This window comes from Mus caroli, chromosome 14, assembly GCF_900094665.2.
Source record: "Mus caroli chromosome 14, CAROLI_EIJ_v1.1, whole genome shotgun sequence".
In the NCBI taxonomy this organism is placed as follows: Eukaryota; Metazoa; Chordata; class Mammalia; order Rodentia; family Muridae; genus Mus; species Mus caroli.
In genome coordinates this window covers 49,192,911-49,210,587 of record NC_034583.1, presented here as the reverse complement: position 1 = coordinate 49,210,587, position 17,677 = coordinate 49,192,911, and the positions used below count along the sequence as shown (strand labels likewise).

Here is a 17,677-nt window from a genome sequence, read left to right as displayed (position 1 = left end):
ACCTTGCAGACACTGTAGCACCCTGGTGCTCATGACCTTACAGACACTGTAGCACCCTGGTGCTCATGACCTTGCAGACACTGTAGCACCCTGGTACTCATGACCTTGCAGACACTGTAGCACCCTGGTGCTCATGACCTTGCAGACACTGTAGCACCCTCATGCTCATGACCTTGCAGACACTGTAGCACCCTCGTGCTCATGACCTTGCAGACACTGTAGCACCCTCATGCTCATGACCTTGCAGACACTGTAGCACCCTGGTGCTCATGACCTTGCAGACACTGTAGCACCGTGGTGCTCAGATTCAGAACTCTGGCTCCTGGTTAAAGATACTGACTAAAACTGCCAACTTCCTTTCTTACCTCAGTTGAGGTGTTTGTTTTAGAAAGGGTTTTCTTCCTTAGTTTCTTCTGAGTTTTGAGAGGAATGTGACTCCTAAGTCATGGTTCTTTGTTGCAGGTAAAACACTGGTCAAGAAGCTGGCAAAAAAGGTAAGCGATGTGGGGGGCTGCTGTGTGTAATCTCTACAAACATGCCTTTGCCTTTGCGGGTGAGCACTGAGCGTGGCCTGTGCTCCTGTGCTCAGGCCCCTCCTGGCTTAGCCGTAGCACCTAGCACTGAGGTGGAGATCAGCTGCTGCCAGCCCCAGCCCCAGGCCTGGCTTCTCTTTTGTTCCTCTGGCTTGGCTTCCCCAAGCCTCCCGCTACTTACTGCCTTTGCCTGGGAGCTTTGACCCTGGAGCTGCTGTCTACGACCTGGCCCCTCCCTTTTGTTCCTCCCCTCTTAGCTTCACCAAGCCTCCATCACCAACCTGGCTTCTCTCTACCCACCTTTGCTCAGTTTTATTATTTTAGAATTTGCCTACTAACACAATTGCTGGGCATAGAATCTCCTGCCCTAAACTTATCAGCTAGCCTGTTTCAGCCAGCCTCCGCCAACCTCATTGCCTATCTGCTAGTTCTAGCTTCCCCGAGATCATAAATGATAGCTACATGGTTCTCATTCCAAAACCTAACTGAAAAAGCCCCCCCCCGCAACCCCCTCCCCTCTTTCCCTTAGTCTCCTTTTCGTCCTGGGACCCAGAAGCCCCACCTATCCCTTCTACCCAGCAATTGACTCCCAGCCTCCTTTATTGACCAAATCAAGAACCAATTAGGGAACCATACTTTAATATCAGCATCTCCCCCTACAGGGGCTTTCATTTGTCTGTTTAGAGTGATATGGAAGATGGTCTTGTATACCTTAAATTGAAAGATTTTAATTTGTGTATTCAAAGGATATCGAGGATGTACTGTCAGGAATCCAAACAGCACGCTGTGGATCAACATTTTTTAGAGATCTGGGTGATAAAGGTAATTGTCAGTCATTGTTAGATTTCATGTGTGTGTCTGTGTGTGTGTATGTGTGTGTCTGTGTATGTGTGTATGTGTGTGTCTGTATGTGTGTGTGTGTGTCTGTGTGTGTGTGTGTCTGTGTGTGTGTCTGTGTGTCTGTGTCTGTGTGTGTGTCTGTGTGTGTGTGTGTCTGTGTCTGTGTGTGTGTCTGTGTGTCTGTGTCTGTGTCTGTGTGTGTGTCTCTGTCTGTGTGTGTGTGTGTGTCTGTGTATTTTTAACTAAGCAGTATTAGATAACTAAACTGGGATACTTATACCATGTGATACAATAGGTGTTTCATGGCATAATAAATGATTGATTGTGTAGGAGTTAACTTTCTCAAGTTTTTTAAGGGATTAAAGATAAGTCACTAGCACCTCAGTGATGAAGCCCTAGAAAAGGAATGAGGAGCCTGTGGAGTGAGGAGTTGGCAAGAGTCAGAAAACCCTGAAGATCACCATGCAAAGAAGTAGATGAGAGGAGAGCCCATAAAGAGGCCAGGCAGAATGGCCAGAGGGAAACCATGAGAGAGAGAATGCTTCACAGAGGCTGAAGGAACATGTTAAAGAGGCGAGTTAGGCTGGGCATGCAGGCAGAACCCTGGAACCCTTGCCTTTGGAAGGCTGTGCCCCAATGTCTATGCGGCTTTTCCTGCACAGACTGAAATGGTGATGTAAGTCTGTATTACATCTCTCGATTGACATAGATTAAACCGTCTTTGCATCCCTGGAACATAACCAACATGGTCGCAGTGCTTGTGCTCCCTAATGCATTCTTAAATTTAATTTGCCAATTACTGAGAAGTTGTGTCTGTTTATCAGGAAAATCAGTCTGCAGCTCTCTTTTTTTTTTTTAAGATTTATTTATTTATTATTTATTATATGTAAGTACACTGTATCTGTCTTCAGACCTCCAGAAGAGGGCATCAGATTTTGTTATGGATGGTTGTAAGCCACCATGTGGTTGCTGGGATTTGAACTCAGGACCTTCAGAAGAGCAGTCGGCACTCTTAACCACTGAGCCATCTCACCAGCTCCAGTCTGCAGCTTTCTGTTGCTGCTATATTCTTACGTTGTTTTGGTATCAGGGTTAACACCAGCTTCTCACAATGAGTTTGTAGTTTTCTCACCTTTTTATTTTATGCAGCAGTTTGAAGAACATTAACATTGTCTCTTCCTGGGTAGGTTCAGTAGAATGAGGGAAGGAATCTGGTCTTGGTGGTGTTAGTGTGAGACCCTTACAACTTTAGTATCATCGTAGATATGTCTAAATTAATGATACCCTCTTGGTTTAACTTTGGTGGGGTACCTGTGTCTGTGAATCCTCTTTAGGATTGTCTGGGTTTATTGGATATAAATGTTCAAGGCAGTCCTCCTAATGATCCTCTGGATGCCATTGAGGTCTGCTGTGATATCACTGTCACCATTTTTATCTTTTATTTGATTCATTGCATCCTCCCTCTCTTTTAGTTTGACTAACAGTTTTTCTGTCTTGTTCATTTTCTAAAAACTTACTTTGTTTCATTAAGTCTTTGTATTGTTCTTTTAATGTCCATTTCATTAATTCATAATTTCTGCCCTCATTTTTCTTGCTGTCTTCTGCTTTGAGGTTCACCTTGTTCTTGTTTTTCTAATACTTAGATGCACCTTTGAGTTACTCAGATATGAGACCAGTGTTTTTCAGTATATGTGCATATGCTGATATGTGCAGTTCCGTAGGAAGACCTGAAAACAGCCCATGGTGCCGTCCTCAGGAACCCTGTCCACCCCCTTCAGACAGGACTTCTCGAGGGCCTGGATCTTACCAGTTAGTCCAGACTAGTCTGTGAATCCCAGTGGTCCTCTTCACCAAGCCCAGTGCTGTGCTCACAGCATGCTCTGGAGGAGGCTGGGTTTGTATGTAGCTGGCAGTGTTTGAACTCCCATCCTTGTGCTTGCAAAGGAGGTACTTTACTAACCAAGCCATCCCACCTGTGGGTCTTCCTTCTCCTTGGCTGTTGTTGGCCACCGGCCCTCCAGGTCAGAGGGAGCAGAAGCAGCAAGCAGAGTTCAGACAACTGAGTATGATGGAAGGACAGTCGGAGACAGCTTCCGTGAGACACCTCCAGTTTATTGTTCCAGTGTTCGGGTATATAGGGCTCTTAGGGGTAAGGGTGGAAAGGGTGACTGGTTATGACACAGTCACTAATTATCAGAAGCGTGGAAAGCTAGAGAGGTGCTTGTGTGCTGAGTCAGAGAGCTCTGCACAGGGTCAGTCTTGAGAAAAGCTCAGGCATCCGTGCTCAGAGGCCCTCTCCAAGGATGGTTAGGCAGAGAAAGGGAAGCCCTGCTGAGAAAGGGAGCCCTCTGGACGTGGTAGACTACAACCTTAATAGCAGGGTTCTCCAACACCAGCCCCTCTGTGGTTTTTAAACACAGCAGTCATAGTTATAAACTCAACCGATGTCTTACCTGTATCCCAGAGGTTCTGGTAAGTTGTGCTTCCACTTTTCTTTGATTTGAGGAAGTTGTCAGTTTCTGCAGTGATCCACTAATTGGTTACCTAAAGTGCATCACACAATATAAGATTACATTGCACAATATAGAAATACATGCTTTGTTTCAATGGGTTTTTTAGCTGTTGATTTCTGCTTTTATTGAGTGTGATCTAAAGAGATAGAGGAATTATTTCACTTCTTTCTATATGTATTAAGACTGGCTTTCTGGCCTGTGATGTGATCTCAGAAGAAAGTTGGATAGAGTACTCTGTAACTGCCTTATTGAGTCCATTTGATCTGTGAGGCTTGAAATCCATTAAAGAATCTTCAGAATTAATTTGCTTTTGCAGATAACCAGGTTTCTATTCCCAGCACCCATCCATAACTCCAGTTCCAAGGATCCAGTGCCCTTTTCTGACCTCTGAGTGCCCCAGCCATCCAAGTGGTACACATGTATTCACCTATGCAGAAAAAAACACTCATACACATAAAAAATTTTAAAGTAAAGGCAAAATACTAATAAAAAGTAGTATAAAGGAAAAAAGAGAAATGGCAGTAACAGATGAAGTATCAGAGAAGCTCTTTCTGAGTTCTCTAGGACTAAATTCTGCAGTGGGCGATAAGGAGCACTGTCAGTTGAACTTGCAGACTTATGTCTTGCCATGATTTACACTGCTGTGAGCCTGAACTGGACACGGGTTAGAAGTCAGCCAGAGCAGTTTTCACTTGAGTAACTTCCCTTCTTTGAGTGTAGGGGCCCTCTGTTGGCCACAGTTAGCTTTGCAGACTGTGGGCCTGACAGGTTTTCCCATCCTCTGGAGACTTAGGAGTTGTTATCCACAAGAGCCTCATACTTGAGGGCGTCTCCCAAGTGTGTTGGGAGTAAGGGAAGAAAAACACAGCGCAGAGATCTCTATAGACAGGCCTGTCTGTCCCTTTATGTTCAAAACTCGCTAAGTGACCCTGCTGGAGGGCTGCAGCTGAGGAGACAGCATTCCCTATAGCTTAAGAATTCTGAGTCTTTACAAAAGGATTTCCTGGCAAATAGATGCCTCTTGAGGATGAACTACCCACTGGCCTCAAGCTTAGGGCTATCAGACTCCATTTTCCTCTCGGTTGAAGAGATCTGCCCCTAGCCACAAAGAGCAGGGTGTCTTCCTCCTGTAATCCTGACCCCAGCCTCCAGACACCTGCAAATTCTTCACAGCTGCCTCACCCTGGGTCTGTGGTCAGTTGATTTCTGAGTCCTTGATTTGTAATTATCTTTTGTTCTCAGGCCCCCAAGGTATCAGTCTTAAATAGTAGGTTCCTAGTGAAGATGGCACCCAGCTATAGCCCTCCAAGTCATGAGGAATGCTTTACATACTTGTATGTAGGTCTTTACTGTCCATACACACAGTATGGAACTGCTCAGCACTGTGGACCATGCTTTCTCACCAAACCCAAATGGTCCTGAGGTTTCCTACAACTGTGAGCGTGTGTGCTGAGCAGCATTGCTCTTCACCGTGGCCACCTGTGTTTCCATTTGGATAGGCTCTGCTCCCCACCCCCACGCACTGGAGCTGCACCACCAGAACTATGGCTTTGAATCCCCAGTGGACAAGCTCTCCAGTCACTCCTTTGTCGTGTCCACTGCTGGTCCCTTTCTCCCTCTGGAATCCCGTCTGCCATATTTGATCCTGGCTCTTCGCCTCTATCAGTCACATAAACCAGCTACTAGGCTACCATTTTTGTCCTGAGTACTTGGTTCTTGGAGTGATATAGGTTAGTGAGGAAATGAGATCTGTAGCCATGTTGCAAATTTTTGAGAACTGGGTGTCATCATGAGAAAAGTATGTGAAATCTGGTTGAAAGACCTACACACAAGCAGAGGAGTTAGGAGGAGGAAGCTGAGAGTGAAGACATAGAGTTGAGGGCATGTTAGTTTCGTTAGGGTGGAGAGCATATTTCTTATTGATGAAAGAGAAGGGTTTGGGGTTTAAGCAAGACAAAATCCTGGAAAGTAGGGAAAGAGGGTTCTTTGAAAGCCAAAAGGACTGCCGTGCCATCAGCTGCTAGGTTTTCTGTTGTGCCAGGAGGAAGAATGAATAGATGATGCCCATCTGGCATACTGTGTTTGCAAATTAGTAGCAAGTATTGGGGAACAGCCTAGACAAAACAGAATAGTAAGGCTTATGTGTAGAGGAAGGAGGTTGGAAGAAACTTCTATGGTAAGGAAATAATGCAAGAATTTTGAGAAGCCTTAAGCAGAGACATAGTTCATGAAGCATAGAGTCAATGGTCAGCAGTTGACTATCCTCCTGCATCTCACATGGAGCAGTAGAATGCTGCAGTTGAATTAAGCTGGGGTTATGTTGGGCAAGTAGAGGACAGTCCTGGAGGAAGCCACTAAGAATATTGACTACTTAGAAAAAGTTTGATTAATTATTCATGGATCCTAAACAGGACAATAGAGAAGGAAGTCAGATAGGATGAAAGAGGAAAACAAATAGAAAGTCAAGAGAAAGCTGCCAGTGAAGTTGGGAAGTAAACACAGTGGAGAAAGAGTTCGTTTGAAAAATAAACATCACCATTACATACACTAGCAAGATTTTGCTGATAGGACCCTGATATAGCTGTCTCTAGTGAGGCTACGCCGGGGCCTAGCAAACACATAAGTGGATGCTCACAGTCAGCTATTGGATGGATCACAAGGCCCCCAATGGAGGAGCTAGAGAAAGTACCCAAGGAGCTAAAGGGATCTGCAACCCTATAGGTGGAACAACAATATGAAGTAATCAGTACCCCCTGGAGCTTGTGTCTCTAGCTGCATATGTATCAAAAGATGGCCTAGTTGGCCATCACTGGAAAGAGAGGCCCATTGGACTTGCAAACTTTATATGCCCCAGTACAGGGGAACGCCAGGGCCAAAAAGTGGGAGTGGGTGGGTAGGGAGGTGGGGGGGAGGGTATGGGGGACTTTTGGGATAGCATTGGAAATGTAAATGAGGAAAATACCTAATAAAAAAAAGAAAAATAAACATTTAGGAAACTTCAAAAAAGCTCTAGGGGAATGGCTCAGTGGTATAGAGCCCCTGGCTAACAGGTAAGGTCCTGAGTTTGATCTCCAGGGCCTATTCCAAATAAATACATATATATACATAATTCTGTATATTAGTAAATATTAACCAGTAGCTGTTTTGTCAGTTTCTGTTCACCTCTCAGTATGTCAATATACAGTGGAGAGCACAGAATTTCACTATATTGCATATACTAAATTACCCAGTGATCTTTACACTGCAGTAACCCCTGTAGCAGGGGATCTCAACCTGTACCTCACAAATGAGTCCCATATCCGCTTTCTTGCATATTAGACATTTATGTTACGATTCATAACAGTAGCAAATTACAGTTATGAAGTAACAACAAAATAATTCTATGGTTGGGGTCACCAGAACATGAGGAACTGTATTAAAGGGCTGCAGCATAAGGAAGGCTGAGAACCTCTGCTCTAGTGGATCCTTCCAAACCAAAACACCAGACTAAACCTATGTGCTTTAAGAGATGATAATCTACAATTTTCATATTGGGGATTTGCAGGAATGTATGTGTTCTGAAGTCGAGAGACTCAGACATTTCCCTGTATTTATGGCAAGGAGGAGGCAGAGAAAGATCAATTCTGGCATCCATGCCTTCTCCATGGTCCCTTTTCAGTCAGTCTAGACCCAGCCATTGGACAGGGCCATCCCTCTCAGCTACACCTCTCTGCGGATGCCTTCCTGCCATACCATGGCCTTATCTTAACAGGGATTCCAAAGTCAGCCAAGCTAATTCATAATGGACTTTAACAAATAAAAAAACTTTAAGGAAGGACTTAACAGGAATTTTTGTTGGTTTTAGTTTTCCATTGAAATATAAATTTCTAGGGAAAAAGGAAAGATTCAACAGCTGTTTTATTCACGTGTACATTATCAATGTTAATAAAACTGTGTAAATAACAGTTTACATTGCTCCATTTCACCCTATATAAGATTTATCAGAATTGATAGCATAACCAGCAAAAGGTAGAATGTCCTTGAGATAAAATAAAAATAATTCACTATGCATTACAAAGAAAAGTAAATTATAAGTTATGATTATTCTGCTTTTTTTAACTCAGCTAGGTTCTCAATATCACACTTTGCTCAAGGATCTTCTGACCATGAATTTTAAGACATGTTGTTGCTGTTATCTGAATATACTCGTGTTTGAACATGGTTCCAACTTCAAAATGTTTCTGGAGGTGTAAGAATTGTTGGCTTATCTCTCCAAATGCCCCTTTCAAAATCTTTATTAAAATTTTAACAATATGTTTTTTAAAAAACATTTCCATATTTGGGCTGGAAAGATGACTTTGTGGTTGAGAGCACTGACTATTCTTTCAGAGGACCCAGGTTCAATTCCCACATGGCAGCTCACACCTGTCTGTAACTCATTCATATGGCGCAAAGACATATGCAGGCAAACCACCAAAACATATTAAATAAGTAAATAATGAAGAGATCTCCCTGTTCATTGTGCGGCTTTGAAACTGCCAGTTAGCAGTGCTCCGTGTGCCTTCCAGGGGAACAAACGGGCACTGCACAGCTCTCCTGAGTGCCCCAGGTCGGGCTCTTAGAGCCACTTTCTGAGGCAGATGCTGGCCACTGCTGCCTCTCTGATGTTGTAACACGTTGTGAGCACAGGCTTGTGTCTTTACCTTCTCACAGGGTTTGTTTAAACCTTTTACTTTAATTCAGTGTTTCAGAGAAAGACACTGGAATTTTCCTTTTAAAAATTGTCTATGCTTAAAGGACATTTACCTGTGTTTAAAGAAAGGAGATCTCCTTTGGCACCAAGCCCAGTACAATCTACAAGTTGGGCTTTTTTTCTTTCATTTTTTTTTCTTTGCTGTATTCCTTTGAAATATAGAAAAACACTATTTTCCACCTTTTTTTTTCAGGCTGCCAAGGGCTGAAATGCTTTGATCCTCAAGCTAGCAGTAGATCACCTCTGCCAGGAGCAAGACATGACAAACACATAGAATTGATTCTCCCTTCATATAAACGCTGAATAGTCCTCATAGGGCACCTGAAGATTTCTCTATGTCCTCACTTGTCTAAGAAAGCACAGCCGCTCTAAAATCAAGGGAGCAGAGAGCTGCTGACCGACTAGGAAGTCAGTGCCCAACATTCAGAGCATTTACTTGGGAGGCTTCAAAGAGTGATGTGATCTGGAGGGTTTGTTTCAGAATAATACAGTGAGAGGTGAGACTCAAAGGAGAAGTAAGACTGAGGAGTGGACAGTGAACTTGAGTCTCATCTAACATAAGAATATATAAGTGAGCGTCATTCTGTGTGCTTTTGTCTGTCACTGAATTGTTGATACAGTGTGTGTTTACTGTTGACATTCTAATTACAGCAGCAAAAAACTCAACAAGAACGTTTGTTAAGTGACCAAATATAGAGCTAGTTCCAAAGCTAGCTTGATTTGGAGCTCAGACATACCCAGGACCCATTTTTCAAGCCCTGCAGTTAAATATGGGCTCTCAGGCGCTGAATACTACCTTGTGTCAACTCCAGTCACTTGCCTGTGGCCTCATATTTCTAAGTATAACTCTCAAGTCATCAAGTCCACACACACCCTCCCCACAAAAGAAGTCAGTGACCCAGCATTCTCAGTAGAAATCATGTAGTGCTATTCATAGTAGCCCAACTTCAGTCATGAATTGTCCCTGAACCAGTGCCTAGAGCCACACCCCTGCAGCCTGTTCACCAGCTGGGCTCAAGCCACTGCCCGTCTGTGCTGGCCAGTGTTTTGTCAACTTGACACTAGCTAGACTCATTGGAGAAAAGGGAATCTTAACTGAGCCAGGACTGGAAGCCCCAGTGTCAGGGTAGAGGATGAAGTGAGATGCCTAGCAGGCAAGGAAAGGGAGAATTCCACCTTCTCCATCATCCTGCTGGACAGACGAGGTGATGCCCATGTGTGAGAGATCAGCCCGCTATACTGCACCTACCCATCCACAGGCTGGTTTCAACTGGAGAACCCTCCTAGACACACCCAAAAATAATGTCCAGTCCATGGCCCAGTTACACTGTCATGCCCTCCTAAAACTTGATGAAGCATGGGTCTTTTTTTTTTAAACCCAGGCTGTATTTCAGTTCTTGTTATACAGTGGTTTCCACTGGACCAGAGAGATGCAGTTTTAAAATGTCTATTTTTACAGAGGTGATGTTTCAGTATTATTTTGTGGTTCTCATCTAAAATGTATCTCCTGATTTGTTCTTCTTTTTCTCCTCCAGGGGTAATTTCATATACCGAGTATCTTTTCTTGCTTACAATCCTCACAAGTGAGTATATCGTGCCACTTCTCTTTACAGCCAGCATGTGGCATCATGTCCTTAACAAACAGGACTTTTGAAATTTGGAATTTACCTCTTTATCACTAAACACGTTGGCAATAGGGCTGAGGAGATGGCTCAGTGGGTTAAGGTAAAGTGCTTACTATACAAACGTGAGAGCATGAGTTTAGGTGCCCAGCACTCAGGGAAAGCCAGGCATGAAGGTGAGAGAGATGAGAGAGACGGGAGCTCACTGGCTAGGCAGGCTAGTCAAACAGCGGAAAACCCCCAGATTCTGTGAGGGCAGGAGGGTACAGAGCAATACGGGAGCCATCCAAAGTACTGGCTTCCATGTGCTCACACACATGTGCACACGTATGCGCACGCGCGCACACACACACAGGAACCTTAACAAAATAATGTTAAAGTGTGTTCTGAGATCTCCTCTCTCTCCATACCCAGAAATTTTGTGTCTGAGACAGAACGGGGTGAGAGAAATCATGGCTAGTTTTCTCAGAGAGTTAGAGAGAAAGATCATGGCTAGTATTATCTGAAAAAATGGGAGAAAAAAAATCGTGGTTAATGTTTTCTGAGAAAGCCTCCTCAGAGAGAGAGAATTTTGTTGTTTTATTTTGGGGGCCTTGGTTTTGTTTTGTTGAGAGAGAGTCTCACAGTGTGACCCAGACTGGCTTGGCGTTCTCTTGAGCTCCCAGAGATCTACGTGCCTCTGTCTCTGGGATTAAAGAATGGGCCACCATGTTTGGCCTCTTGGGGATTTTTTTTTAAAAAACAACCTTAATTCACATTGAACAATATTCTTGTCCTTCAAAAGTTTTCTAGTGGTGAAAACTAGGAAAAGACCAAGGGAATCCCAGATGTAGGTGACACTAAGTAGACTTGGTGACTTAATGCAGCATACTTTGCTGCATTCTAAAACAAAACACAGCGTTAGTGAAAAATATAGAATCTGCTGTTCATAGTTCATAATGCTGTACCAGTGTTAATATCTTAGTCTTGCTAAGTGTTCTGTAGATGTGTAAAGTTTTACATATTCTATTAGAGGTATATTGGCCTGCCACTATACATTATTATATTATGTCCAAAAAATGGCAAAATTAAAAGTTAAAAAAACTAAGAAAGTAAATAATGATGATGATTATGAGAAGAAGAAGAAGAAGAAGAAGAAGAAGAAGAAGAAGAAGAAGAAGAAGAATTGCTCTGAAACTGCCAGGAGTGCTGTGAGGACAGAGAGAGGCCAGGGTGGAGGTGAGGAAACAAGTTCCCACAGTGCTTTCCTGGCAAGGGCGAGCAGCACAGCCACAGCTCCTGGGAGATGCCACGACTCAGGAGCTCTAACATCAAAGACAGTAGTGTCTCAAAAACAAAAGGAAAGAAAGGAAACCTGATCCTTCTTTTCTCTGTCCAGCTCTTGCTCACATACTTTCTGGTCCTCTATTTCAAGTTTGAAAGTTTTTCTAGCTACAAATACTTAGCTTTCACCTAACAACTAAATAATTGTTCCTTGTTCATCTCCTTGCAGAACCTCACTCTGGGTTCCATGTTGCTTTTAAAATGCTGGATGTGGATGGTAATGAGATGATTGAGAGAAAGGAGTTTGTTAAGGTGAGCACATACTTGTTGTTGGGTTATTGTAAAGCACCTGGTGCTTGCGTAGTCATTGTACATTTCCTTAAAAATCAAAACCATCTTCACTCTTTACCTATGCGACATCAAACCACTTTCATATTCAAAACTATTTTCTAATGGCTCAGCAGTCCAGGGCACTTGCAGCTCTTATAGAGGACATGGGTTTAGTTCCCAGCATCCATGTAACAGCTTACAACTGTCTCTGACTCTAGTTCCAAGAGATCTGATACCCTCTTTTGACCCCTGCAGCCTCAGACACGCACATTGTGCACAAACCTGCATGCATGCAAAACAGTCATATAAATAAAATAATACATTTTTAAAGATACTTTCTGAAATACAGTCTTGGGGACATTGACAAGTGACTAAAACGTAAAATTCTAAAAAGAGAAATGAGCTTTGAACATCTGCATTTTTATTCATGACTTCAATGTATAATTATAAAGTAAAAAGGGATTCATAAACCATATGCTTTAAAGAATGCCTGTTAACCATATGTTTTAAATTACTCTCATATCAAAAAAGAATAGAAATGTAAACCTTCATGAAGAATAATAAAGCCAAAAAGAATAAATTGGTGCAACTTTTTTAGGAACCAGATACAGCTAATATTTGAAAAGATGCAAATACATCTGAAGTGTTTAATGTTTTCCAAATCTCCAAACAAAGAAATCCATTCTGTTTCTTTTTTTTTTTAATTTCTAATTGTTTATCTATTTAGCATATACACTGTAGCTGTCTTCAGACATAGCAGAAGAGGGCATCAGATCTCACTACAAATGGTTGTGAGCCACCATGTGGTTGCTGGGAATTGAACTCAGGACCTCTGGAAGAACAGTCAGTGCTCTTAACCTCTGAGCCATCTCTCCAGCCCCCCCATTCTGTTTCTTAAAAGTAGGTAAATATATGAAAGAAATACTTCAGTGTAAACTGTTTGGTGTGCTCTGTAGTTACATGCAGAAGGGTATGTGGATGCACAGCCCATAACTTAGTTGACTGTGGGCACCATTGGTAAGCTAATGGGGATATGTGACTGGCATTTGTGTACATACATGACTGATTTTGTAGCACTTTGGTTGGTTGGTTGGTTGGTTGGGTTTGGGGGTTTAGGTTTGGTGGAATTTTGATTTTTGTTTTCCAAGACAGGGTGTCTTTATATAGCTCTGGCTATCCTGAAGTCACTATATAGACCAGGTTGGCCTCAAACTCACAGAGAGCCACCTACCTTTCTCTTCCCAGTTCTTTTTTTCTTAAGCCTTGAGATGTGAAACACATAACACTCTCTTTAATGAGCGAGAGTGTGTGTGTGTGTTCTAATGCACACACACGCGCATTAGAAATAAGATGATGCTGAGTTGAAAAACACATTTCTATCTGCTTTCAAAGTTAAATACATGTTTTGCATATGACTTGGGAATTTTATTCCAAGATTAGTAGTCAAAGAAAAGAGAATATATAGGTAGGTGTGCTGGCTCAAGCTGGTAATCCCAGTACTTGTATCATTTTGGAGGATTGCCCTGAGTTCTAGACCAGTCAAAGCTATAGAGTGAGTTCTAAGCTAGCCTGGGCCACAGAGAGAAACCCTATCTCAAAAACACAAAATAGCTGGCAAGTGAATATCTGTAAGTTGAAGGCCAGCCTGGTCTATACATCGAGTTCCTGGCCAGCCAAGGCTACATAATGAGACCCTGCCTCAAACAAATGCCTCAAAGGTAGAAAGCATATGTTAGGGCCTGGATATGAATGTGCATCACAGTTCTGTCCATAATAACTCCAACCTGGGAGCAACCAAAATGTTTGTCAACAGAGATTAGGTAAATAAATGTTATGTGTGCAGTAGAATTCTACTCAGCAGCAGAAGGGGACAAAGAGTTAAGCAATCACAACAGTAAGAATGAATCCAAATGAAAAAAGTATAAATTGTGTGTTCTTCGTGTTAGTACTAAAGGAAAGCAGGCCATTGGTTGTCTGGAGCCCGAGAGGAATGCAGGGTTGATTGCCTCCAAGAGAAAAGGGAGGGAGAGAGAAAAAAGGCTGAAATACTGAAAATACTTCAAGTCTTGATCAGTACGGTTATGTGGCTCTGTAAGGTGTATGTTGTTCTCTATAAAAATTCACCCAGTAAATCTTTTTGACACTGTTCAATACCATAGCTTTGGAAATGGTTTGTTTTATACAAGAAACTATCACAAAGCCTTGGAACAGAGGAAGAGCCGAAAAGATCCTAAATAGAGAATGAACTATAAAACAGTTGAACCCCTCCAAAAGTAGGTTTGCCAATGCTTCACAATCTTAGCAGTGATCTAGAATAGACAAACCCACCTATGCATATGAGGAGACAGGGTAGATGATGTGACCCCCGAGTAGGCTGTAGAGTGGCGGATGGATGCTTGGGGGACAAGTGATAACTAAAGAAGGGCCTTAAACTTAAGGAAGGAAATATGGTTGCACACATAGAACCTGAGAGTCAGTACTGTAGTTTACAAGATACCTCATCTACCTCAGAGCCAAGAACCACATGGATTAATGACAGACATTCAGGTGGAGAGGCTGTGAGGTATAGAGTTGAGCTGTCGGGTTAATCAAGCTGTTAGAATTTGCACATGTGTGATTCTCAAAACCTGGAAAAACCTTTGTGTGGTCATAAGGTATGTATCTTTACAGTAGTGAAGTAGAGGTGACTTTCTAAGACAGACTGAACAGGAGTCCCTGCAGATGTCACCAGCAGGCTTGCAGAATTGGTTGCATTTCAGCAATGTTTGGGGGTAACATGAGGCAAAGATCACAAAGCTGTAGATAGAATCTTTGCAGCTACAGAAGATCTTAGATATTCAAGATGCCTTCAAGACAGTGAAGACTATCGGCAGAATACCCAAGGTGGTCTGTGACTTCTACATGTGTGTACACAGAGAGAGAGAGACAGAGAGGACAGAAAATAGCACCAATTGGTTAAAGGTTGAGGATATTAAGCTAACCTTGTAAAGGGTTCTTGGTGCTAGAACTTAATAGTCAAGGAGACTTATATGTATGTTAATTTTTGACGAAAGTATTTCAAGGAAGAAAACTATATTTATATTTTATCTATTTATTTCCATTGTATTAATAATCCTATATAAATATAGTATTGTATATATAGATATTAAAGATATGATATTTTATATAAATATATTTTTTCTTGAAAGAGCCAGGTATGATGATGCAGTGATAAGATTTCTGTAATATCTTTTGAAAGTGTCCTAAAATTTAAATTGCCTCAGTTTGTGACCGTTTGTGTTTTATTACCATCTGGATGAAAACACTGTGTTAGAAGTGCTGCGCTCACTCCTTCCCCTGAGTGCTGGTGAAAGAGTCTACATGACTTGTTCTCTGTCAGGTGAAATAAACAGTGTAGACAGTGATCAAAGCCAGTAATAGTTAATCCGTGTAATCTTCACCTTGATAGATGATACATCTGCTTGTGGGCTAAGTGCCAGGGTTTTGAAGCAGCTCCTAGACGGTAGATTAATGACCAGTCTGTTCGCTGGGAGAAACCACTCCTTAGGTGGTCCTTTCATTCCGAATTGCTTTCACACCAGTGGCAAGCACTGTGCTCTTAAAATAGGAGTGTTAGCAGTTTGTCCAGCTAACATACACCTGCTAGAGTTGCTGCTAACTAAGTAAGAAAGCCTTCGGGGAAAGTTTATCCTCCGTGGTCTTGAGTGAGTCTCCCATTCCCGAGTGTAAACTGTCCTGGGAGCAAAGAGAGGCAAAACTGACCGTGCATGACTCACTTCAGCCTGGCATTGAAGGTGTTGATGAGCGGAGGTTCAGATAATTGACTCATTCTTGATCTTTCAGAATTCATACCCAGCAGTTGGGCACTGGAGGGTCTTTTACAGCTTCTTTGCTTTAGCTTTACCTATCTGTTTGTTTGGCATAGCATCCCTATGCCCAAATCCTTGCTCTTCCCTGAGCTTGGATCTCCTTATCTCAAGTGTGATCAAGGAGTGCTGCCTGGAGGAAGCCTCCCAAAACCGCAGCAGTCTCTCTCCCACCCCTGCTCCAATGGGTTAGCTCAGCACCTGCCATTACTCTCTTCTCTTCTCTTCTCTTCTCTTCTCTTCTCTTCTCTTCTCTTCTCTTCTCTTCTCTTCTCTTCTCTCGTCTATTCTCTTCTGCTCGTTAGAATGGAAGTTCAGTGATGGCTAGGGTGCTTCCTGTCCCTCACTGCAGTCTCCCTAGCTCGTCCAGCAGTGCCATTCTCATAAAGCAGGCACATAGGGCTTGTTACATGAGCCAGTCCTTTGCTACTATGTTAAAGAGAGTCAAGAGGAAAAGAAAGACCCTCTGGCCTAAGTGTTGAACTGAGGTGTTTAGGTTCATATTCTCAAATGAAAGTGTGTCAATACAAAGCTGAATACAAGCACTCCAAAGTCACATTTAGTGTGTTTGTGTGTCTGTGTCACACTGGACCCATATCTAATCCCCAGCATCACATGGCAGCTCACAACAGGCTGCAGCTATAGCTTCAAGGCCTCCAGCACCCTCTTCTTATCTCTATAAGCAGCAGGAATACAGTAGTGCACAGTCATACACTCGGGCAAAACATCCTTTGTATGGTGTTTTAAAAATTACTTATTTATACAATAACTTCTGAGAAAAAAAATTTTTGCATATGGGTGTTTTGTCCTATTTTCTGTGTACCACATGCATAACTACCCATGAAGGCCAGAAGAGAGCTTCACCTCCCTTAGAATCACTTGGGTGAGCAAACCAAATCCAGATTCTCACAGTGGTTCTCAACCTGGGAGCCACATATCAGATATCTTGCATATCAGATATTTACATTACAATTCATAACAGTACCAAAACTACAGTTATGAAGTAGCAATGACATAATTTTATGGCTGGGGGTCACCACAACATGAGGAACTGTATTAAAGGGCCACGGCATTAGGAAGGCTCAGAACCACTGCTCTTGTATGCAGCATCTACAAGAGCAGCAAGTGCTCTTAACCCCATGATACGCTTCCACCAGTATTAATAAATAATCTACAAGTAAAGGAAGGTACAGTAACAATACTTTGGCTCAAAGGAAACAGTACCACAGATGCCACACATAGCCAGGTGCAGACATGGGGTGCTCTGACAGCAGCTCCTGTGTGTTCAGATGAAATGCACACATTTCTTAAACAAAACTAACAAAACATGGCATCTAACTGAACAGCTTCTATCAGAAGCCTAGAAATCACTATCCCAAAAATCTTCCCACAAAGAGACATTCAAGTGCAGCTGGGATTAAAAAGGACGTAGTGCCAAACTTCTGCAAACCCTTCAGAAACACAAGACAAAAGAAAGCAAGCCTAGGGGAAGGCCTGCCAAGAAGTAAATTCTAGTCCTATTCTCATAAGCCAAAATGCAGAAGCACTTACCCAGAAAGGGCAAACCAATCTTTATGTGAAGTGCAGAATGAGGTCGAGATATAAATACAGTGAGTTCCATAGGTAAGAAATCAGTTCATGCAGTCCAACATATGTCATGGTCACAGAGCAGAAGAGGCCATGTGTGCGCATGCTGTCTGTTCTCTGTGCTGACCTTTGGCTTTATGACACAGCTCTTATATAACACCCAGCCTGGCTATGATCCTTCTGCCTCTCCCTCCAAATGCCACAGATCCAAGTGCATGCACCACCAGGCCCTTAACCAAATGAATCATGGTTAAAAGTCAGTGAAAGCCGGGCGTTGGTGGCGCACGCCTTTAATCCTGAGTGCTGACTCAGGAGGCAGAGGCAGGCAGATTTCTGAGTTCGAGGCCAGCCTGGTCTACAAAGTGAGTTCCAGGACAGCCAGGGCTATACA

The 17,677-nt window shown here is 42.7% G+C and overlaps 1 protein-coding gene across 1 annotated transcript in view; it reads left to right on the top strand.

Moving 5' to 3' along the window:
- Micu2 (mitochondrial calcium uptake 2) overlaps window positions 1-17,677 on the top strand; it is a 79,226-nt gene that overhangs the window by 42,273 nt on the left and 19,276 nt on the right. Inside the window, exons 3-6 of the mRNA XM_021182414.1 lie at window positions 463-494; window positions 1,280-1,355; window positions 10,154-10,201; window positions 11,733-11,815. Coding sequence (XP_021038073.1) covers window positions 463-494; window positions 1,280-1,355; window positions 10,154-10,201; window positions 11,733-11,815 — 239 coding nt within the window. The remainder of the gene's footprint in view (window positions 1-462; window positions 495-1,279; window positions 1,356-10,153; window positions 10,202-11,732; window positions 11,816-17,677) is intronic.